Source organism: Cucurbita pepo, chromosome 1, assembly GCF_057944985.1.
Source record: "Cucurbita pepo subsp. pepo isolate OVF chromosome 1, ASM5794498v1, whole genome shotgun sequence".
NCBI classification, from domain to species: domain Eukaryota; kingdom Viridiplantae; phylum Streptophyta; class Magnoliopsida; order Cucurbitales; family Cucurbitaceae; genus Cucurbita; species Cucurbita pepo.
In genome coordinates, this window is record NC_141798.1 from 14,208,300 (window position 1) to 14,234,593 (window position 26,294).

Below are 26,294 nucleotides of genomic sequence, written 5' to 3' on the forward strand. Positions count from 1 at the left end.
AATGTGTTATAATAAACCCAACAACTATTAGAAAAATTGTAAGTAGAGAAAGAGAACATATATATTCGGTCCAGATGTTTTTTAACTGTTAAACTGCTAATCTAAATATAACTTAATTTATAAGCTACCAAATTGTCAGTCTTACAAGATTGGCATTTCATAACTTGTAACATCATTAGTGAAAGATGAAATATAGTATTTTTGTTATAAAGGAATATGTCAGAATCTTTAATAGTTGTAATTTATATAACAATACATACTACTCTAGTCGAGGTAGTTAAGGTTATTCCATGAAAAGATTAGTTACATTCCATTGGGGTTTGAAGTTACCTACCATAATTGGCTACTTTCCAAGGAAGATATAAAAGTTATTGAGTCACCATATATGGAAAACTTCTCTTGCTCCCTCTTTGTTCTTGTTCTGGTTCTCTCAGGTACGTATGGTTGTTTAGATGCCTTTAAGTTTTGTGTTGTAAGCTTGGATGGGTGTTAGACTATGTATAACTTTGAAATTTTGTGCAGTTGGTTGGATGGTGCCTCTAGCAACCCACGCAAAACAATGTGATGTGAAGATGTTCGAATATGCATGCGACGCTACTGGATGTCACCAAAAGTGCCTAGAGGTTTACCCAAATTCAACATCTCAATGTGTTGAAACTCCAGAATTTCCCACCAACTTTGCTTGCCATTGTTTCTTCCCTTGTGAAGAAAATTGAGTTTTGATGTGATGCCCTTCTTTTCCTTGTACTAATCCACTTAGATTCTAATGACTTAATTCCTCCCGTTTCCTAAATAAAATGGTCATGTGACTTTGCTGTTATTCAATTTGTCATTATGGTTTTAAACGATCCAAACGAAGGATTATGAAACTCAAAGATTGTTGAAAGTGTCTACAAAAGATGTTTGTTTTCAATGCCCTAAAGAATTTTAAGGCCTCAAGGTCTTTGGAAAAGACTTAGAAAGGAACATCCTCCGTTTTTATTCTTTATAGGTAAATCCTTATAGGTAAATAAAAATGATCCATAGAGTGAATAGTTTATATTTAAAAAAGTGAAAAATATAAAATAATTTTTTTTGAATAAAATAATTTAATAGTTTATATTTTTAGAAAAAGTTTATATCTTTTTGAATAAAATAATTATAAAAAAATGAAAAATTACTAAATTAGCCTTGAACTTTAAATTAAATTGGAAAGATGAGAAAGTCCTTCCCATATCTACTTTAGAATCAACACCCTATACAAAATCTAATGAATCTAAAAAACCAACCATAGGCTCTGTCCCAAATTTTTAGATATGATCTCTAAAAGATTTACCACTCATCACAATCAACGGCTAACATTTGAAGATTAAGTCGACAACCCATAAATGTGTAAGCATCTCCCACAAGAACTCTAGAAAGTTGGAGATTTTAAATTGAGAGTGGTTCTCAATGTTTCAAAGTTAGCTCAAGCTCCATCTATAAATTATGAAGTTTGGGGGAATCATTTGGAGAAAGAAACAAGAGTTGGCCAGCCTCCAATCACAAGTCATAAGAGTTTAGATTTTGGGTCTCTTCCTCTTGAATTTCTTCCAACTTGGAGAGTTATATTGGATTATATCCCTTCAAACTTATTCCTACATCTTCTAAATAAGACTACCCACAACTTTGTGAAAGAAACAAGTGTTGAAAATTTCTAAATCTCACTTCCCAAAGGAAGTTGCCATTAAAAAGCTCAAGAAAAACCATGAAGTTACAATCTAAGATTTACGCGAGTTTGTCATATCTAACCTATCCCATTTAATTCTTGCACTTTCAAGGAGGATTTCTTGTGAAGACCAAGGTAACGACCCGAAATTTTCTGTTTAATTTAAGGTCGCTACTGTATATGTACCATAAATATTGAATGCGAAAGACTTCATTTAAATTCCATAAAACATAACTTTTATCTTAAAACACAGCCATGTGTTTGTCATATCTAACCTATCCCATTTAATTCTTGCACTTTCAATGAGGATTTCTTGTGAAGACCACGGTAACGACCCGAAATTTTCTGTTTAATTTAAGGTCGCTACTGTATATGTACCATAAATATTGTATGCGAACGACTTCATTTAAATTCCATAAAACATAACCTTTATCTTAAAACACAGCCATGTGTTTGTCATATCTAACCTATCCCATTTAATTCTTGCACTTTCAAGGAGGATTTCTTGTGAAGACCACGGTAACGACCCGAAATTTTCTGTTTAATTTAAGGTCGCTACTGTATATGTACCATAAATATTGAATGCGAAAGACTTCATTTAAATTCCATAAAACATAACCTTTATCTTAAAACACAGCCATGTGTTTGTCATATCTAACCTATCCCATTTAATTATTGCACTTTCAAGGAGAATTTCTTGTGAAGACCACGGTAATGACCCGAAATTTTCTGTTTAATTTAAGGTCGCTACTGTATATGTACCATAAATATTGAATGCGAAAGACTTCATTTAAATTCCATAAAACATAACCTTTATCTTAAAACACAGCCATGTGTTTGTCATATCTAACCTATCCCATTTAATTTTTGCACTTTCAAGGAGGATTTCTTGTGAAGACCACGGTAACGACCCGAAATTTTCTGTTTAATTTAAGGTCGCTACTGTATATGTACCATAAATATTGAATGCGAAAGACTTCATTTAAATTCCATAAAACATAACCTTTATCTTAAAACACAACCATGGACTTACGTGTTTCGAAAACATCTTTAAAACGATACAACAAAAGACCCGAAATAAAATAAATAAGTGTTTAAGTTTAAAGCATCCTATTCTAGCCTAAGTCTAAGAAAATAAATACCACTATCCTATGCATGTGCCATGGTCTCAAGTTGCGATGCCGTCGTCAGCCATACAGGAATGTCTTGCCTTAACCTGAAGAAGTAGTAGCACATGGCTTGAGTATTTAAAGAAATACTCAGTAAGTGACCCCACTATTGGGTTTAAATGCAACAATCACATGCAAATGAGATGATGAGACCTATCTTTCAATCTGTCTTCCTATGGTGCTGTTCTAACCGGTAAATTTGGACGTGTACCATATACTCCACACACAGCCCATACGTGCGAGTATGGGCTCACCAGCCAGTTCGCACACTGCTGGTCCACTTTCCTTGTCGGGCGAGCATACTCTGGGAGCTTCTTAGGCCTGACACCCATTAGAACTAGTAACCGTCACGAAAGCGCTATGAAAAACATAACGATCGTTGTCCTGCCATTGGTTGTACGCGTCCATACCCTCATTTTGGAATAGGGGTATCCCCTAAATGCATGAGCACACATAATGCATGAGGTCCCCAATATTTCTACTTTTATCATTAATGAATATAACCCCGCTATCATCTTTCATGCTTAACATGTCATTTCTCATTTTCAGTCTACGTATCATACATAATCCTAACGGGTTTACATTTCATTTCATTTGTCGTGATATCATGTCATTCATAACATGCTGTATACATACAATTTAGAAAACATAACATAACGCTCCATGCTTTTAACATGTCATTTCATAACGTGCAATTCATACAACAATTACCTCATTGGTCACACAAAACAATCGAAACATGACACATCACATCACAATATATCGTATCATAAACATTGAGTATCGTAAACACTTCGTGGTCATATTGTTCCCTAACTTATCATAGCCTTAACGTTCTAATACCTATCACAGTCATATCGTTACGTGAACGTACCTTAGTCATATCATCACAGGAACGTATCCTAACGCTATCGTTCTATCAATCTATCACAAACCTATCCCTTTCTACCCATATCCTAACCATATTCTGTCAACAATCTCTTCTATCCATAGCACTCCGGTATGTAACCTAACCTTAACGTTTCATGAATAAATCTTACTACTATCATTACATTTTGTTTTGTGCATCCTTCTCGTATCATATCTCAAACATATCCTTGAACACATCGTACCACAATTATTATCACACAATTCACATATTATAATATAACATAAACATAATATAAGCATACCGATTCACAGATAATTCACACATATCAGTATATATGACTCGTGCAGAACCACAGGCACGTGTCAACATCAAATATAACCATGTCGATTGTAAGGCTACTTACCTGGCTAGCTTAAGTCATTGTCACGAATATATCTTTACTGAAAGTTCGATTCCGTCCTTTGAAATCCGAGTCAACCTACGTGAGCCCATGACATTAGTTTCAAGTTTGAACTCTACAAAATTATTTCTCTAACTTACATTGATCCATTGTTAAAAGTCTTGAAATGTTATATATCTATAATTATATTTTTATTAAAAATCTACTTTTCCATGGTTACTGTTGTATACACAAAAAAAAAGTAGATACAACTATTTGAAGTTATTATAGGCTCTACTACTCTCTCGATCTCTCTTGATTTACCCTATGTATTTACCTTTCTCTATCTATTTAGTTTGTAGTTTTTAATTCCTTATTTTTTTTTTCTATGGGTTACCTTTTAATTTGGTTCTCATGCATTCCAAATTTCTAGTGGATCTCTGTTTCCAAACCTTTCCTTATCTAAGTGTTTCCTGTTCACAAATTTTCTTGGTCATTCTCTTTTTAATCTATTAATTTGGCTACTAATCTAATACTATTAATCTGATGTGATTTACTAGTATTTGTATAAATGATTGACATTTAGTTTCTAACACAAAGCTAAACCATTGTAATAATTCAATGAAGATCTAACTATAATTGGCGGTCATTTTTTAAAAAAATAGGATAAAAGAAAATGAAGATTTAATATATACTTGATTTAATATATACCTTATTGATCAAATCTATCTTCACGTAAATCTCCGGTGAATCTCAACTAGGTAAAGGTCATTCTCATTTTTTTTTTCCTCAAATAAATCTCACCATTATTGTTTTTCTATTTCTTTTTTGCAGTACCTATTACTTTCTGGTGTAAGGACAGAATGAAGAGAGATAATTGTGGGAAGGGATGAGAGGTTAGTGGAGAGAGGTGGGGAAAGGTTGTTTTAGTACTGAAATTGGATGGGTACTATGATCATTGGGCAATGCTCATGGAAAACTTTTTTAGTACTGGGTTTGGGGGAGAATGGGATTCCCGCAGCAATAGGACACATCGTTTTAACAAATACCCAGAAGAAGCAAATTGAAAGATTTGAAAGCAAAGAATGATCTATTTCAAGCATTAGATCGTTCCATCTTGGAGACAACCCTTAACAAGGATACATGAAAAAAAACATATGGGATTCTATGAAGTAGAAATATCAAGGTTCGACACGGGTAAAGCGTGCACATTTGCAATCTCTTCGGAAGGAGTTTGAAATCCTGCACATGAAGGTAGGAGAATCTGTGAATGAGTATTTTCCTAGGACCCTTGGCATAGCCAACAAGATGAAACTAAATGGTGAGAACAAACAAGATTTATTTTTTTTTATAAGAAAAGAATTCCATAACTCAATTAGACATAAATATTTCTCAGAAATTCTCGTCATATACTAAACCCAATCTAACTAGTTCATTTCATTTATTGAAAACTTTAAGTAGAATATTAACCTTATTTATTTATTTTCAAATATTTAATTAAACCACTAAATTTTAATATATATTTAAAAAAGTGGTGGAAGAATAAATAAAATAAAATTAAACTAAATAAAGCAATAAATATATACGGACCTGGCAAGTAAAAATGTATCTTTTAAAATTAACCATAATCTGGGTAGATTAAGTTCCATTAATCCTAAAAAAAAATTCATAAACTAGTTAAATCTAGAAAATTTTCATTTATTTGAACCTAATCCAAACAAAAATCTCTGAATTATACATGGAAAGTCGGAACCAATTCATTCCAGTTGAATTTGCAAGCCTGATGCATGACATAATTAGTTCATAATTCATCGTTTTCCCCATCACATTCCATATTATGTTTTCCATCTCTATATAAATCCTTCCCTTATTTTCAATCTTCATCTCATCTCTCATCGGAATTATGTGGACCCAAACCCTTCCGATCAAGGCCGCTTTCATGGCCACTTTCATGTTCCTCCTCGCCCTAACCAACGCTCAAAACGCCCCCAGTGACTATCTCGCGCTTCACAACCGCGCTCGAGCCCAGGTCGGCGTCGGCCCCATGCAATGGAGCAATACTGTGGCCACGTACGCTCAAGCCTATGCGGAAAAAAGAAAGGGTGACTGCGCGATGATTCACTCAATCGGGCCGTACGGGGAAAACATAGCCGCTGGGTACTACCCTGAGTTCACCGGGGCGGATGCGGTGAAGCTGTGGGCGAACGAGAAGCCGTTGTATGATCATGCGTCGAATAAATGCGTGGGTGGTGAATGTGGGCACTACACTCAGATGGTGTGGCGAAGCTCGGTCCGGCTTGGATGTGCTAGAGTGCCCTGTAAGGCTAATTCTCAGTTTGTTGTTTGCAATTACGATCCTCCTGGCAATTATATTGGGGAAAAGCCTTATGATTCTTTGGTGGTTTGAAGAGATTTGGTTTTAAATTTTTTTTGAATTGTAATAAAGTTTGCGAGAGAATCATGAATTTATGAATTGAAATAAAGCTATGGTATTGTCAATACTAGTATTATCTTGTCTTGTTTGAGTTAACTCTTGTGACTTTGTTTTAACCTCCTTGAGTTAACTCTTGTGACTTTACCTCCTCCCTTATAAACCCCATGATCATAGAGTCTCCCCTCTAATTAAGTACATCACAGAGCCACCCCCGAAGCCCGTAGATTTCTAGAACAAAATACACCCTTTGTTCGACACTTTTGACTACAATTTTGAGGCTAACAATTTCTTTGTTCAACATAGCTAAGTTAAGTTCATGGTCTGATAACCATGTTAAGAATCACGAATCTCTACAATGGTATATGATATTTGTCCACTTTGAACATGAGAAAATCTCATAGGTTTGCTTCGGGCTCCCAGAGATGTATTCTTTACTTATAAATCTACGATCATTTCCGAACAATCTTCAATACTGAGAACACCAGCCACAAACCAATTACTGTTCCAAGTCACCCTGAAGAAATGCCCTCGGCAGAGATGCGAAAAACCAGTCCACGATGTTTTTGACCTCCAAATCGAGAGATGCATGGTAACATGGTATCAGAGTCATGCCCTAAACTTAGCCATGTCAATAGAATCCTCAAATGTCGAACAAAGGACTCCAAAAGAAAAAGGAAAAGAAAAGGAGTCGAGGGGAGGTGTTGGATGAAAGTCCCACTCGGCGAATTTAGGGAATGATCATGGGTCCATTGGGGTGAACTCAAAGTGGACTTGGATGAAAGTCCCACTCGGCGAATTTATGGAACGATCATGGGTCCATTGAGGTGAACTCAAAGTGGACAATATCTTCGTAATGGTATGATATTATGTGCTTTCTTACCAATGCTGCAAAAATAAATGGAGAATTACCAAGTTTTAGGAACCATCCATCTCTACACTGATATGATACTGTCTAGTTTGAGATTAAGTACTTTCTGCTTGTTGTCCTGTGAGATTATTCCTTACTTATAAATTCATGATCATTTCTTAAAGACTCTATCTTAACAATTTTACACACGGAGAATAGCTCCCAGAATAGCTGTCAAATGTTGTTTGAAGTCAACGGGAATAAATGCCCACGACGGAGATGCGAAAAACTAGTCACGATGTTTTGGCCTCCAAATCGGGAGACCCACGACGGCGATTAGCTCTGCTGCACATAACTCAATAGTAATTAAAATATACTATTAACCGAGAGGTAGAAGGTTTTATTTCATCCATGAATATATGTTTTAAGTTACAGTTACTTTTAAAAAAAGAAAAAAGAAATACAAAAATTCATAACTCAATTAGTAGTAAATATTTTTAATCTAAAATTCTTTTTATATAATAAACCCAATCTAAATAGGTTATAAAAATTTTAGGTTAAATTAGTTCATTTCATTTACTCAAAATTTTAAGAAAATATTAACATTATTTACTTAATTTTGAACATGTAATTAATCAATTCAATTTTAATATATATTTTAAAAAATTGGAGAAGAATAAATAAATAAAATTATGAAACTAAATAAAACAATAAATATATACCTACAAGTAAAAATGTATCTTTTAAGATTAACCATAATCAGGTGGATTAAGTTTCATTAATCATAAAAAAAAAGTCATAAACTAGCTAAAACTAAAAAAATTTCATTTATTTGAACCTAATCTAAACAAAAATCTAGCCTGTAATTAAACATGGAATTGATAATGAATTTTTTCTCTTTGGATTTCCAAGCATGGCATAATTAGTTCATAATTCATGGTTTTCCCCATAACATTCCATATTAAGTTTTCCATCTCTATATACATCATTCCCTCATTCTCAATCTTCATCTCATCTCTCATCGGAATTATGTGGACTCAAACCCTTCCGATCATGGCCGCTTTCATGGCCACTTTCATTTTCCTCCTCGCCCTAACCAATGCTCAAAACGCCCCCGGTGACTACCTCGCGCTTCACAACCGAGCTCGAGCCCAGGTCGGCGTCGGCCCCATGCAATGGAGCAACACCGTGGCCGTGTACGCTCAAGCCTATGCGGAAAAAAAAAAAGGGTGACTGCGCCATGATTCACTCAACTGGGCCGTACGGGGAAAACATAGCCGCGGGCTACTACCCTGAGTTCACTGGGGCGGATGCGGTGAAGTTGTGGGCGAACGAGAAGCCGCTGTATGATCATGCGTCAAATAAATGCGTGGGTGGTGAATGTGGGCACTACACTCAGATGGTGTGGCAGAGCTCGGTGCGGCTTGGATGTGCTAGAGTGCCCTGCAAGGCTAATTCTCAGTTTGTTGTTTGCAATTATGATCCTCCTGGCAACTATATTGGGGAAAAGCCTTATGATTCTTGGGTGGTATGAAGAGATTTGGTTTTAAAAATTTTATGAATTGTAATAAAGTTTGTAAGAGAATCATGAATTTATTTATTGAAATAAAGCTACGATATTGTCTACAATAGTATTATATTGTCTAGAGCATAAACTCTTGTGACTTCGTTTTGACTTCCTTACTTATAAACTCATGATCCTAGAGTCTCCCCTCTCATTAAGTACACCACATAGAGCCACCTTTGAAGCCTATAGATTACCTATGATCATAGAGCCTCCCTTCCAACAAAGTATACCATAGAGCCTCCCCTGAAGCCTATGGATTTCTAAAAGAAACTCCCTTTAATCGAGACTCGACTTCTTTCTACGGAGACCTTAAACAAAATTGACAATTTGTTCGACATGTTTGACTATGATTTTTAGGCTTACAACTTTTTTGATCAACAGAGCTAAGTTAAGTTCATAGTCTGATACCATGTTACTAATCACGAATCCCTACAATGTTATATGATATTTGTCCACTTTGAACATAACATCATGAGTTTGCTTTGAGCTCCCACAAGAAGTCATGTTAAGGAAAATGTATTCTTTAGTTATAAATCTATGATAATTTCCAAACAGTCTTCAACACTAAGAGCATCAGCCACCAACCAATTGCGGTTCCAAGTCACTCGGAAGAAATGCCCTCGGCGGAGATGTGGAAAACCAGTCACGGTGTTTTCGGCCTTCAAATCGGGAGACCCACAACGACGGTGATTAACTCCGCGGCAATATGATACCCACACCGGAGACGAAGACTCATTGCCGCAACCTACCGACATTTACCGGCTCTGAATATGGAGACCAACAGGGCCGGAGTAACTGCACCCTTGAATGATTTAGCAAAATAGAATGTTGTTTTTAAATGGGGGATATGCAAGAGAATGTATTCAATGAGCTTAAGAAGAAATTAACTAGTGCACCATTACTTGTTTTGCCTAACTTTGATAAAACTTTTGAAATTGAGTGTGATGCAAGTGGTTTGGGCATAGATGCTGTTTTGATGCAAGATGGAAAACCTTTAATATATTTAAGTGAAAAACTAAATGGGACAACATTGAACTATTCTACCTATGATAAAGAATTGTTTGCTTTAGTCCACACATTGCAAGTGTGACAATACTACTTATGGCTTAGAAAATTTATGATCCACTCTATTCATGAAAGTTTGAAGTATCTTAAATGTCATAGCAAACTAAATCATAGGCATGCAAAGTGGGTGAAGTTTATTGAAATATTGTCGTATGTTATCAAATATAAGCAAGGTAAGGATAATATGGTAGCTGATATATTATCTAGAAGGGATAATCTCTTTACTTCTCTTAGTCCAAAAATTCTTGTATTTGAGTATATTAAAGAATTATATAAAGATGATGCATTTATCTTGTGAAAAGAGCTGGAGATGATTATTATATATTTCATGAATTTTTATTTAAGAAAAGTAAGATTTGTATTACTAAATGCTCTATAAGAGATTTGTAGGTAAAAAGAAGCACATGGTGACAGCTTACTGGACATTTTGAGATTAATAAAACTTATAAGATGTTGCATGAATACTTCTTTTGGCCGAAGATGAAGCACAATGTTCATAAGTTTTGTACCCAATATTTTAAATGTAAATAAGCTAAATGGATTGTATACTCATTTGAATGTATCTAACCAATTTTAGACTAATATATCTATAGATTTTGTTCGTTTGGTGAACACTAAAAATGGTAAAGATAGTATTTTTGTTGCAAATTTAGTAAATTTGTTTATTTTATTGTATGCAATAAGACATGATGTAAAGCATGTTGCTGATTTATTCCTTAAGAAAGGAGTAAGATTACGTGGAATCTATAGAATAATTGTTAGTGACAAGGAGGTTACCTTTTTAAGTCACTTTTAGAAAGTATTGTAGAGGTAAATTGGGTACCAAGTTGTTTTCAACAACATATCATGTAATGGAACAAAAAAAAAAAAAAAGTGAGGGTCGTCGGCAGAGCCGAAAACTCCGGCGAACACTAGAGTTTTCGCTCGCACACGAGCCATAAAGGGCGGCCGAGGGCTGGGATGCCACAAATCGCGTCCCCGACCTTCAGCCACCCTGGGAGAACCTACAAAGAAACGAAAACAGTGAAAAGAAAACGAGAAGGAACAGAAAACCGAGGGAACTCCGGCGAAGCTGAACCATACGAATCGACGTCAAAACCCCCATTTTACACCAAAAAAGTAATCCCATAACCCTTTACACACCTCAGGAGTAGGTTTTAGACAAGTCCCTTACGTTGAACACCGTCGGCAAGGAAGACGGAACGGCGGACTTCCGAGCTTCTCAAGATCCGGGAGTGTGAGGTCCTTACCAACGAACTCTGTACCAAAAACGGGGTTAGGGTGAATAATAATCTCGAGAACGGAGGAAAAAGAGGGAAAAAGGACATCGAGATGACATTGTCGAGGAGAGAGAGAGGTCGCCGGAAAATCGCGCAGGCAGTCGGGCGAAGAGGACGAAGTCCGACCCAAGAGCCAGATCCGATAACCCGAATCGAACCCCATTCCTTCAGTCGGCCCAGAACCGATGATTCCCGTGACCCAAACACCCCGGCCCTTCACCCACGAACCGGCCCATCACCGCGCATGGCCCGTCACCCGCGTTCGGCCCGAGACCCGCGAGCAATCCGTTATTTTGCGCCTCGACCTGAGACTCCTGCACACGCGTCGCTCTCTGGTTGTGCCACGTGGCACGTCTGCAGCGCGGCTCCTCGGCTCCAGCGGCTTATTCAGCTCGGGAAACCTGTTTCCAGCCCGTTTGACACCGTTCCGACCTTCCCGAACCTGGTTTCCGCCTTGTTTAATGAAAAATGGAACATTTTAAGGTCGTATTTCACAAATTTCAGTTGGGAATTTATTATTATTTGTGAAATACTAGTGAAAGTGATTAATGAATCAATAGGAACCAACCACCAACGGAAGCGTAGAACGTCCACGAGGAGATCGGAGCTTACGTTATATTCTAGGGAGTACTTCGGCTAAGGTCTACCAAGTAAGTGGCTCACCCGTCGTAGGTTATGCGTTAATTGCTGTATGTTGGCACGTGCACGTGGATATGCACGTGTCATTAAATTGTATGCTAGCATAATGTGCTTAAGTACGAAATCATGTGAACGTGAATGTATGTTATGTATGCTGCTTAGTTGATGTGATATGTTATGCATGTGACGATGTGTGGCCCTTGTATGATTATGGCTTGTTTGTATGAATATTTCAATGTAACTGTACGAATTGTATGACATGAAATACGGTAAATTGCATGAAACATATCCCCGCTAGGAATATGTATGCTATGTAACGAAATGAGAATGACAATGACATGTAAGCATGAAAACGTGACACAGGGTTATGTTCATTAATGATAACTGTAGGACTAGTGGGACCTTCATGCATATTGTGTGTTCATGCATTTGGGGGATACCCCTATCCCATCACGAGGGTACGGACGCGTACATCCAATGGCAGGACAACGACCGTTATGCCTTGCATAGCGCTGCCGTGACGGTTCTAGTTTTAACGGGTCCTGGTATTAGGGGCTCCTAGAGTATGCCCACCGGCTAGGGACAGTGGCCCAGCGGTGTGCGAACTAGCTGGTGAGCCCATACTCGCACGTATGGGCTGGGTGTAGAGTATATGGTACACGTCCACGATTACCTGTTAGGATTACACTGTAGGGAAAACGAAACGAAATGATAGGTCTCATCATTTCATTGCAACTGTTTGTCGCATAACCCCGATAGGGGGTCACTTACTCAGTATTCTAGAAATATTCAAGCCTCGTGCTACTTTACTTTTGCAGATAAGGGCAAGGCACCCATGTGACAACGATGGCGGCATCGTACCCCCGGGACCGTGGCACATGCATAGGATAGACTTTTGTTTTTTTTTTCCATTTTGTAGCCTAGACTGAACTCGGTTTGCTTCATTAGTATAGGTTAGTATAGGTTGAAATATATTCGCATAATAAACCATATGGTAGATTAAAACGTTCATTTTGGGATTTGTTGTTTTTCCTTTATTTTCAATAATGTTCTGTTCTTTTTCCTTGTAATCGTTTTCTTTTTCACGAGGTAATAAAACGCGAGAGTGAGTCGCATTTATGAATAGGGCCCCAAGGTATAGTAATGACCTTAGATTAAATAGGAAAAATATTAGGGTCGTTACATCATCATCAGACTGATGGGCAAACGTGGTTAATAGAATATTAGAAACATTGTTTAGGGCTATTATTTCTAAGAATATTAAGTCTTGTAATGAATGTTTGCCATTTGAAGAGTTTATATATAATAAACAATTCACAATACCACTCATTGTTTTCCTTTTAAAGTTGTTTATGGATTTAATTCCCTTACACCTCTTGATTTGCTTCTTATTCATTCTAATATTTTTGCGAGTGAAGTAGCCACAAGTAAGAAAGATTTGATCAAAATATTACACAAAGAGGTGGAGAGAAATGTGAAACAAAATTTCAAAGTTGCTTTAAGAATTAACACAGGACGAAAGGAAATCATTTTTCAACCCAGTGACTGGGTTTGGATACATTTTCGCAAGGAGCGATTCCCATCTCAAAGGAAAACAAAGTTACATCCAAGAGGGGATGACATTTCTTAAGTTCTTGAAATAATTAATAACAATGCCTATAAAATTGATCTTTCCGGAGAATTTTTAGTACATTCTATTTTCAATGTTGCTGACTAGAGTCCTTTTGATGTAGGTGATGATTTAACTGATTAGATGACGAATCCTTTTGAAGAGGTGAAAGATGATAAGGATCACGGTGTTCAAAACGTTCCAATTGGACATATTACACGATCTAAGACCATGAAGATTCAACAAACATTAATTCTTCATTTACAAAATTGGATAGGCTCGGTTCAACCATTATTTTATGTGTTACAAGTTGATTGGATTTAGGAATGACCATTTGAAGCTTCGGAATTGAATATTTGCACGGTTGAAGTAGCGGATGAAGTTGTTATAAGGGTGGAAAGGGTGGGAAGTTAGTTGTCAACCGACTTATCATTCTTCATTGACACTCGGATAGAAAATTTTATTTATTATTTTTAATTTCTTAATTAATTGCGGTGAGAAAAGGGTGGGAAGTTATTTTTTTACTGTGGAGATTTAGAGCGGGTGGGAGTAAATTATGGTGACTAACTTCTTTACTCACATTTGAATGATGACTAACTTATTTACTCGACTTTTGTGAGAGACTATAAATACCGACAAATTATTATGTAAAAGATAGATTTTGGTGAATGAAATTTAGCGCTCAAATTAAGACTGTGCCCTGGAAAATTTGAGTATTATTTTTGTAATTTCTAAGTTACATGCAAGTCTTATGATTGCAGTCATTCAATCAAACCTTGATCAAATTGAATTCTGAAGCGACTCAATTTAGAAAAATGTTACAAATCATGATGCTAGATATTTAACTTAAGAGGTAATTTAATTTTAGCCTTTATGGTTGATTCTAATTTTGTATAAGGTTTGTTAATTTCTTTAATTCAAGGTTCTTGCTTTAACAAAACCTTGGATCGTTGGATTGAGAATTAGGGTTGCCTTATCACGTCTTCTCTCCACAGCTACATGTGTCACGCAAGCAGATGCCGACTTCTTCGGCTCAGTCGATTCAATGCAGCTCGGTGCAACTTTTCGACTCAAAACTCGATCATCCGGCTTGGTATAGACATTTTGATATCAATTACTCGATCATTCAGCTTAATACAACCTTATCTAAGACGAGTAAGATCAGTATAAGGTCCGTTTTCTCAATATAAGTTAAATTGAGATAAGAAATTCGTATTACTAACGAAACGAGATGAATGTTCTAATAGGAAATAACTCTCGACAATATTTGGAACAACTTCGAGGATGGAATACAAACATACTCGAGTTTAGGGAGAACGTCGGCTAAGGTCAACAAAGTAAGTGACCTTACTATCGATACGGTTAGGAATTAATGTTTGTATGATGACACGTGCCCCTGGTTTTGTATGTGTTATATGCTTGACATATGACTACGATATGTTTATGGAACGATATGACTATGATATGTTTATAAAACGATATGACTATGATATATTTATGAAACAATATGACTATGATATATTTATGAAAGATATGATTATGATATGTATATGAAACGATATGACTATGATATATTTATGAAATGATATGAAAGGATAAATCCATAATAGGTCTATGAAACAATGGGACTATGAGATGATACATGAAGGTTATGACATGTGGATAGTGCACCCTTCCTCTCTCCTCCCTCTGGCCCCATCTTGATTCCTGGGGTTCCTGTCAGTACGTCGGAGAGGGCGTCGCTCATCCCATCTAGGAGCGGGTCTGTTGTTGGAACGGTGCCTACATGCTGGTGGTGGACGATCAGATCCTCCTGATTCATGAGGACGCTTCTGCCCTATTATAACTGGCTCTTCACGTCGTTTCTCATCCTTTGGTTTCCCTAAAATCTTGGTAGTTCTCAAGGCTTCCTCATTGGTCTTTGGGTTGAACGCCTCCAACATGCGGCGGATTCTTAGTTCCAAACCCAATACAAATTTCTCTGTCATCTTTTCCTCAGTGTCCACCATGGACGGTGCTAATCTCTTGAGTTTATTAAACTCTCGGTTGTACTTCTCCACTGTGAGTCCGCCCTGTACCAGGTGGGCGAACTCCTGCTGCCTTTTAAGTCGCTCTGACTTAGGATAATATTCTTTAAGGAAGGCCTCCTTAAATCGTTCCCAGTTCATTGGTTCCCCTTCTGGGTTAAGAAGGGTTTTGTTATCTCTCCACCATATCTCTACGTCCTTTTGTAGGACGAAGGTTGCACAGGCGACCTTTTGGTTCTCTGGGCACTCCATAGTCTCAAAGGTGGTTTCCACCGCTGCAATCCACATTTGGGCTTCTATGGGGTCTACTAAGGAACCAGTGAATGGTCGAGGGTCGTATCTCTTGAAGTCCCTTATCCAGTTTGAACATCTATCAGGTTGTGGAGGGTTTACTAGGGCATTGGCGTGAGCAGTGGCCTGTGCCTGTGCCTGTGCCTGTACCTGTGCCAGTGCCAACGCCTGTGCCTGGGCTTGTGCTTGGGCTTGTTCCTGGGCCTGTTGTAGACTGGCTTGCTGATTGGTTACCAAGGTTTGAATTAGGGCTTGGATGGAGTCACACATTAACCTAGTATTAGCATTTACTCCACCCGCTGGGGGTGCAGCTTCAGTTGCGACTTGGAGTGGTAGGGTAGGCTGGGGTGGAGGTTCTACTTGTGGTGGAGGCTCTACTGGTGGTGGAGGCTCAGCTTGTAGTGGAGCTAGAGAAGGTAGCTCAACTGGTGGTAAGACTGGGGGCGGCGTAACTGTTACCGGCCTAGTCTCTAATCTTTCTTGAGGTGGGCCCTCTACTGCCACACCTCGTCCTACTTCTCTACGACGGGGTCGCCCCCATCCTCGTCTTCCTCTTCCTCTTCCTCTTCCTCTTCCTCGTCATCTGGGCATGGTTCTATAAACCAATATAAGGTTGCTTAAGTCTAAGGCCTTAATACTATGCATATATATAAATAACAATATGCACACTATACAATACATCGTAACGCCAAAGAAGTAAACATTCATCATGCTAAGCATCATATCATGCTACTAACAAAATTACTCAGCATGCAACACATGACATCATACTCTTAAATAAATACGTGAAATATCACAACCATTTCAGTAATGTCAACATAAAAAAATGCATGTGAGTTTTAAAACGTTTCTCTTTTCTTATCTTATGCAAGGCGTACCTGACGGTGACGGGGCATTGACGTTGGGACCGTGGAGCGTGCCAAGCCTACATCGTAGGCTAGTCTCTAGAATCTAAAACCTAGAGCTCTGATACCAACTGTAACGACCCTAAATTTCCACATATCTAGAGTCGCCACTAACATCTCATGCTCATCTCTAATGCAGAATAAAAATCTAAGAATGCTCATCTTTATTAGCGGAAAAATTTAAAACTTCATAATACATTTAAACATTGGAAAACACTGCCGGACTTACGTGTTTCAAACATCGTGCTGGAGTTCAAAAAGATAAAATAAAACGATTACAAATTAATTAATATAAATGAATGAAATGCAAACGCCCTATCCTAACCAAGACTAGGAATTTTAAATATGCAACTTTCCTATGCACGCGCCACAGTCTCTGATCACGATGCCACCGTCAACCGTACATGGGAGCCTTGCCTTTACCTGAAAAACAATATGGCACACGGCCTGAGTATTTCGAAGAAATACTCAGTAAGTGACCCCACTATAGGGGCCATGCTAATGCAAACACATGCAATCATGAATAGGGATCTATCTCTAATCATCTTAGGGGTGGCCTCCAGTCTCGGACAAATTGGATGTGTAGTACTTCCCTACACATGACTCACATGTGCGAGTGTGAGTCCCCAGGGCGCTCGCACACCCCCTGGGCCCTCTGATCAAGCTAATCTGTAGCGACGTCCGGAGGTCAGCGGAACCCCATAGTGTCATGCGCCTCATGAACACCCTCATCTGTGTGCTTTCGCACCTGTGCGCATTCGCGCTCATCATAAGGTGCGCGTCCGCACTCATCATCTCTAGGGGAAGTAGCCCTATGCTTATGAACATACAAAATGCATGAGGTCCCTCTAAATCCATCGTAATGTCTCTTCTAACACAACTCTTTAGTCTCATCTCTTTGTTACTCTAGGTAACGCATACTCGTGGATATTTATATTAATATCATTTTCATGCTCTTAGGGTTGTGTCCTATGTCGATCTAACGACATGATGCAATATGGCACTCATCATCATCTAGCATGCTCAATATGGAAAACATCATCATATTAAGGTAAAAATCATGCAATCATCATGCTCATCATAATGCCACAACGTGCCATTGGGAATAGATATCAACTGTAAATTTGGAATACATGAGAACAGAATTAAAAGGCAAAGATCTAGAAACAGAGATACACTGTAAATTTGGAATACATGAGAATAGAATTAAAAGGCAACAGATACAAAAAAAGAGATTAGGGAATTAAAAACCACAAATTAAATATGGAGGGAAAGGTAAATACAGACGGTAAGTACAGAGAATAGTAAAGCTCAGAATAACTTAGGTGTATCTATTTTTTATACAATAGTAACCATGAAAAATGAGATTTTTAATAAAAATATAATTATAGATATATAACATTTCAAGACTTTTAACAATGGACCAATGTAAATTAGAGAAATAATGTTGTAGAATTCAAACCCGAAACTAATGTCATGGGCTCATATAGGTTGACCCAGATTTCAAAGAACGAAATCGAACTTTCATTAAAGATATATTCGTGACAACGACTTAAGCTAGCCAGGTAAGTGACCTTACTATCGGCATGGTTATATTTGATGTTGACACGTGCCCTGTGGTTCTGCACGTGTCATATATATTGATATGTGTGAATTGTCTGTGGATCGATATGCTTCCTATATGTTATGTTATGTTATAATATGTTGTTTGTATGATAATAATTATGGTACGATGTTCTCAAGGATATGTTTGAGATAGGATACGAGAAGGATGCACAAAACGAAATGTAACGATAGGAGTAAGATACGTTCATGAAACGTTAAGGTTAGGTTACATACCGGAGTGCTATGGATAGGAAAGATTGATGAAAGAATACGGTTAGATTTGTGATAGATTGATTAAACGATAGCGTTGAGGTACGTTACGTAATGATATGTCTGTGATAGATATAAGAACGTTAAGGCTATGGTAAGTTAGAGAACGATATGACTATGAATTGTTTACATTATGACTTTTTTATGATATGATACATTGTATGCTAGATTATTGTGCTTAAGTACGTAGTTATGTGAACGTGAATGTATGCTATGTATGCTTTTAGTCTGATGTGCTGGTGTAATGCATGTAACGATATGAGGTCCTTGAATGATTATGGCATGTTTGTATGGAATATGTGAATGTAACTGTATGAATTATATGACATGAAATACGGTAAATTGCATGAAACATGACCCCGCTAGGAATATGTATGATATGTAACGAAATGAGATTGAGAATGACATGTAAGCATGAAAACGTGACACGGGGTTATGTTCGTTAATGATAACTGTAGGACTAGTGAGACCTCATGCATATTGTGTGCTCATGCATTTGGCGGGATACCCCTATCCCATCACGAGGGTACGGACGCGTACATCCAATAGCGCTGTCGTGATGGTTCTAGTTTTAACGGGTCCCAGTATAAGGGGCTCCCAGAGTATGCCCACCGGCTAGGGACAGTGGCCCAGCGGTGTGCGAACTAGCTGGTGAGCCCATACTCGCACGTATGGGCTGCGTGTTGAGTATATGGTACACGTCCACGATTACCTGTTAGGATTGCACCGTAGGGAAAACGAAACGAAACGAAAGATAGGTCCCATCATTTCATTGCATGTGATTGTTGCATTTAACCCAATAGTGGGGTCACTTACTGAGTATTTCTTTAAATACTCAAGCCATGTGCTACTACATTTTTCAGGTTAAGGCAAGACATTCTTGTACGGTTGACGACGGCATCACAACTCGAGATCATGGCACATGAATAGGATAGTGGTATTTATTTCTTAGACTTAGGATAGAATAGGATGTTTTAAACTTAAACGCTTATTTATTTTATTTCGGGTCTTTTGTTGTGTCATTTTAAAGATGTTTTTGAAACAAGTAAGTCCATGGTTGTGTTTTAAGTTAAAGGTTCTGTTTTATGGAATTTAAATGAAGTCTTCCGCATTCAATGTTTATGGTATGTATATAGTAGCGACCTTAAATTAAGTAGAAAATTTTGGGTCGTTACATTAGGAATGCAAACACATGCAACATATGAGTGGGACCTAACTTTTCATAAACTTTTCATAGCCTTGGGCGCTTTTCTATTCCGGGTAGGGTTGGATGTGTGGTACTCCTTCACACATGGCCCATGTACATGTACATGGACCCACCAGGCGGGCTCATATACGTACCCCATGGGCCTAGCTTGGTCGGGCATAACGTATTACACGTCACCGGACACCACAGAACAGAAAAGGGCCCGCATGATATCATGGCGAACATAAATATCGTAATTCATTCTTTCGTATCATAAAGGGGAAGAATCCCAATGCACGTGACATACATACATGCATGAGGTCCCTTAACATATCTAACATGGCATTACATAAGCAGTGCTAACATCGCATTTACGTTTCTTACATCGCATGGCATCTAACATGACTTACATTACATGGCATATTACATAAACATTCCAGTTGCATAAACATCTCATGACATGACTCGATAATTCTACGTGTATCTATGGCATCGATCAACATATTCATGGCATATAATACTAACATCTCATTCATGACTTCACATAACATAAACAGTCAACAGTCAACATAATTCATACAACACATAACATACACAATCTACAATCAACACAATCTATACATCACATAATCATATCACATAAATATGGTGCATGCAGGGGCCACAAGGCACGCACCATCATACAACACGTAGTAAACTAACTCCAACAGTAAGGTCACTTACCTCAATGGTCTTGGTTGAAGTCTCTCACAATGAGCTAATCCCAGCGGTTAAATACGTCCTATGATAACCACATAAAAGCTTAGGAACCATTCATAACATACCCTAGCTAAACCTCATGCTATTTATCAAAATAAACCCCCGACCTAATCTGTCCTTAACGTTTAGGAACCAACTGACCTCGGATGGTAAAACTAAGGGCAGAAACAGCTTCGGAAGGGCCAAAAACCTTGAAATCGATATATTATAGTGATACCTTGCCGCTAAGCCTTGTTGCCGAACCGGCCAACTAAGCCGCCAAGTCGAGCTGCGGGAATTGACGGAACCGAGCCGATTTCGTACACGTGCGAGCCGACCCGCACTGTGTACGCATGTGAAGCTGCCGGAGCTGCTGGTGTGCGTCTGCGGTTCGACCCTATTCCAAAAGCCTTGCCTTCCTTACCCGACAAGCGACGAAACTCTAGTTTCCGCCTCCCCGATTCCGGCGACGCGCCGACTATCCCACAACGTCCTCAACACCGATTTCCGACGGTCAACCTTCTTTGACACAATGTTCCCAAGATCAATGCCTTACTTCTACTCGATTCTTCCTCCGAAGAGCAACCCCAACGTTCCGGAGGAAAGTTTTGGAGAGAAAATCGTTTTCAAGGGAGGTAAAAGGTTGGGTATGGGAATATAAAAATAATATGAAGACATTTGCATTCTAGGGTTTTAGGATAAGGAAACTCCGAGAAACAGAAATATAAAAGGTCTTTATGACCTTTCCTTTAACCGAGTAACTTTCTTGTTAAAAATCGCACCCTTTTACAGTGAGAATAAATGCTAGCATAATATCTTGTCATTTATAGAAATAAAAATAAAATCTTAACCAAATAAGGAAAAAAAATGGAAAATCTGAATGGTTACAGCGAACTTCTCTTGCTCCCTCTTTGTTCTTGTCCTGGTTCTCTCAAGTACGTATGGTTGTTTAGATGCCTTTATGTTTTGTGTTGTAAGCCTGGATGGGTATTAAAGTATGTATAACTTTGAAATTCTACGCAGCTGGTTGGATGGTGCCTCTAGCAACCCATGCAAAACAATGTGATGTGAAGATGTTCGAATATGCATGCGACGCCACTAGATGTCACCAAAAGTGCCTAGAGGTTTACCCAAATTAACATCTCAATGTGTTGAAACTCCAGAATTTCCCACCAACTTTGCTTGCCATTGTTTCTTCCCTCGTGAAGAAAATTGAGTTTTGATGTGATGCCCTTCTTTTCCTTGTACTAATCCACTTATTCTAATTCCTTAATTCTTCCCATTTCCTAAATAAAATGGTCATGTGACTTTGCTGTTATTCAATTTGTCATTATGGTTGCAAGTGAAAATTCGGTATAAAATAAGGTGAAAACCAATTTATCATTATAGTTTTAAAGGATCCACAGGAAGGATTATGAGACTCAAGGATTGTTCAAAGTGTCTAAAAAAAGATGTTTATTTTCAATGCGCTAAAGAATTTTAAGGCCTCAAAGTCTTTGGAAAAGACTTAGAAAGGAACATCCTCGATTTTTTATTCCTTATAGGTAAATAAAAATGATCTATAGAGTGAATAGTTTATATTTAAAAAGCGGAAAAAATAAAATAATTTTTTTGAATAAAATATTTTAATAGTTTATATTTTTAGAAAAAGTTTATATCTTTTTGAATAAAATAATTATAAAAAAATGGAAAATTACTAAATTAGCCTTAAACTTTGAATTAAATTCGAAAGATGAGAAAGTCCTTCCCATATCTACTTTAGAATCAACACCCTATACAAAATCTAATGAATCTAAAAAACCAACCATAGGCTCTGTCCCAAATTTAGATATGATCTCTAAAAGATTTACAACTCATCACATTCAACAGCTAACATTAGAAGATTAAGTCTGACAACCCATAAATGTGTAAGCATCTCCGACAAGAACTCTAGAAAGTTGGAGATTTTAAATTCAGAGTGGTTCTCAGTGTTTCAAAGTTAGCTCAAGCTCCCTCTATAAATTATGAAGTTTGGGGGAATCATTTGGAGAAAGAAACAAGAGTTGGCCAGCCTCCAATCACAAGTCATAAGAGTCTAGATTTTGGGTCTCTTCCTCTTGAATTTCTTCCAACTTGGAGAGTTATATTGGATTATTTCCCTTCAAACTTATTCCTACATCTTCTAAATAAGACTACCCACAACTGTGTGAAAGAAACAAGTGTTGAAATTTTCTAAATCCCACTTCCCCAAACGAAGTTGCCATTAAAAAGCTCAAGAAAAACCATGAAGTTACAATCTAAGATTTACGTGAGTTTGTCATATCTAACCTATCCCATTTAATTCTTGCACTTTCAAGGAGGATTTCTTGTGAAGACCACTGTAACGATCCGAAATTTTCTACTTAATTTAAGGTCGCTACTGTATACGTATCATAAATATTGAATGCGGAAGACTTCATTTAAATTCCATAAAACATAACCTTTATCTTAAAACACAGCCATGGACTTGCGTGTTTCGAAAACATCTTTAAAACGATACAACAAAAGACCCGAAATAAAATAAATAAGCGTTTAAGTTTAAACATCCTATTCTAGCCCAAGTCTAAAAAAAAATACCACTATCTTATGCATGTGTCATGGTCTCGAGTTGCGATGTCGTCGTTAGCCATACAGGAATGCCTTGCCTTAACCAGAAAAAGTTGTAGCACATGGCTTGAGTATTTAAAGAAATACTCAGTAAGTGACCCCACTATTGGGGTTAAATGCAACAATCACATGCAAATGAGATGATGAGACCTATCTTTCAATCTGTCTTCCTACGGTGCTGTTCTAACCAGTAAATTTGGACGTGTACCATATACTCTACACACAGCCCATACGTGCGAGTATGGGCTCACCAGCCAGTTCGCACACTGCTGGTCCACTTTCCTTGTCGGGCGAGCATACTCTAGGAGCTCCTTAGGCCGGACACCCGTTAGAACTAGTAACCGTCATGGTAGCGCTATGCAAAACATAACGATCGTTGTCCTGTCATTGGATGTACGCGTCCATACTCTCGTTTTGGAATAGGGGTATCCCCCAAATGCATGAGCACACATAATGCATGTGGTCCCCAATATTTCTACTTTTATTATTAATGAATATAACCCGCTATCATCTTTCATGCTTAACATGTCATTTCTCATTTTCAGTCTACGTATCATACATAATCCTAACGGGATTACATTTCATTTCGTTTGTCGTGATATCATGTCATTCATAACATGCTGTATGCATACAATTTAGAAAACATAACATAACGCTCCATGCTTTTAACATGTCATTTCATAACGTGCAATTCATATGACAATTACCTCAATGGTCACAAAACAATCTAAACATGACACATCACATCACAATATATCGTATCATAAACATTGAGTATCGTAAACACTTCGTGGTCATATTGTTTCCTAACTTATCATAACCTTAACGTTCTTATACCTACACAGTCATATCGTTATGTGAACGTACCTTAGTCATATCATCACAAGAACGTATCATAACGCTATCATTCTATCAATCTATCACAAACCTATCCCTTTCTACTCATATCCTAACCGTATTCTTTCAACAATCTCTTCTATCCATAGCACTCTGGTATGTAACCTAACCTTAACGTTTCATGAATAAATCTTACTACTATCATTACATTTTGTTTTGTGCATCCTTCTCATATCCTATCTCAAACATATCCTTGAACACATCGTACCACAATTATTATCATACAATTCACATATTATAATATAACATAACCATAATATAAGCATACCGATTCACAGATAATTCACACATATCAGTATATATGACACGTGCAGAACCACAGGCACGTGTCAACATCAAATATAACCATGTCGATTGTAAGGCTACTTACCTGGCTAGCTTAAGTCATTGTCACACATATATCTTTAATGAAAGTTCGATTCCGTCCTTTGAAATCCGAGTCAACCTACGTGAGCCCATGACATCAGTTTCAAGTTTGAACTCTACAAAATTATTTCTCTAGTTTACATTGATCCATGGTTAAAAGTCTTGAAATGTTATATATCTATAATTATATTTTTATTAAAAATCTTATTTTCCATGGTAACTGTTGTATAAAAAATAGTAGATACAACTATTTCAAGTTATTATCAGCTTTACTACTCTCTTATTTCTCTAGATTTACCCTATATTTACCTTTCTCTCTATATTTAGTTTGTAGTTTTTAATTTTTTTTTTTTTTTTTTTTTTTTTTGTATCGGTTACCTTTTAATTCTGTTCTCATGCATTCCAAATTTCTAGTGGATCTCTGTTTCCAAACCTTTCCTTATCTCAGTGTTTCCTGTTCACAAATTTTCTTGGTCATTCTATTTTTAATCTATTAATTTGGCTACTGATATACATCTAATCTAATATTATTAATGGGATGTGATTTACTAGCATTTGTATAAATGATTGACATTTAGTTTCTAACTCAAAGCTAAACCATTGTAATAATTCAATGAAGATCTAACTATAATTGGCGGTCATTTCTAAAAAAAAAATAGGATAAAAGAAAATGAAGATTTAATATATACCTTATTGATAAGATCTATCTTCACGTAAAAGGTCATTCTCATTTTTTTTTCCCTCGAGTAAATCTCACCATTATTGTTTTTCTATTTCTTTTTTGCAGTACCTATTACTTTCTGGTGTAAGGACGGATAAGGACGGAATGAAGAGAGACAATAAGGATGGAATGAAGAGAGATAATTGTGGGAAGGGATGAGAGGTTAGTGGAGAGAAGTGGGAAAGGTTGTTTTAGTACTCAAATTGGATGGGTACTATGATCATTGGTCAATGCTCATGTAAAACTTTTTTAGTACTGGGTTTGGTGGAGAATGGGATTCCTGCAGCAATAGGACACATGGTTTTAACAGATACCTAGAAGAAGCACATTGAAGATCATAAATGGAAAGATTTGAAAGCAAAGAATTATCTATTTCAAGCATTAGATCGTTAGATCTTGGAGACAACCCTCAACAAGGATACAACAAACAAAAACATATGGGATTCTATGAAGTAGAAATATCAAGGTTCGACACGGGTAAAGCATGCACATTTGCAATCTCTTCGGAAGGAGTTTGAAATGTTGCACATGAAGGTAGGAGAATCTGTGAACGAGTATTTTGCTCGGACCCTTAGCATAGCCAACAAGATGAAACTAAATGGTGAGAACAAAGAAGATGTTGAAGTAGTCGGAAAGATTCTGAGATCTATGACCCCAAAGTTTGATTATATTGTGTGTTCCATTGAGGAGTCCAAGGATACAACCATCTTAACCATTAATGAGTTGCAAAGCAGCCTGCTTGAACATGAACAACGCATGAGTTCTCATGTTGAAGAAGAACACGCTTTGAATATCACTCATGGTGAACAATCTAGAGGAAGGGGTCAAGGTCGTGGAAGTTTTCTCGTTATATAGTAAACCCAATCTAACTAGTTCATTTCATTTACTCAAAACTTTCGGTAGAATATTAACCTTATTTATTTATTTTCAAATATTTAATTAAGCCACTAAATTTTAATATATATTTAAAAAAGTGGTGGAAGAATAAATTTAATTAAATTAAATTAAGTAAAGCAATAAATATATACTGACATAGTAAGTAAAAATGTAGCTTTTAAAATTAACCATAATCTGGGTAGATTAAGTTCCATTAATCCTAAAAAAAATTCATAAACT

The 26,294-nt window shown here is 37.2% G+C and overlaps 1 protein-coding gene and 1 pseudogene across 1 annotated transcript; both read left to right on the forward strand.

Moving 5' to 3' along the window:
* The first annotated feature begins 6,009 nt into the window (after positions 1-6,009).
* Positions 6,010-6,513, forward strand: LOC111785890 (basic form of pathogenesis-related protein 1-like). The gene has a single exon (XM_023666249.2). It carries the CDS (start codon positions 6,010-6,012, stop codon positions 6,511-6,513), a length of 504 nt encoding a protein of 167 aa, XP_023522017.2.
* A 1,903-nt stretch (positions 6,514-8,416) lies between these two features.
* On the forward strand, positions 8,417-8,921 carry LOC111786826 (basic form of pathogenesis-related protein 1-like; annotated as a pseudogene).
* The last annotated feature ends 17,373 nt before the right edge of the window (positions 8,922-26,294 follow it).

Bases quoted from the DNA above. Each gene is read 5' to 3' on its own strand.
- LOC111785890 (XM_023666249.2), top strand. From the start codon at position 6,010: ATGTGGACCCAAACCCTTCCGATCAAGGCCGCTTTCATGGCCACTTTC.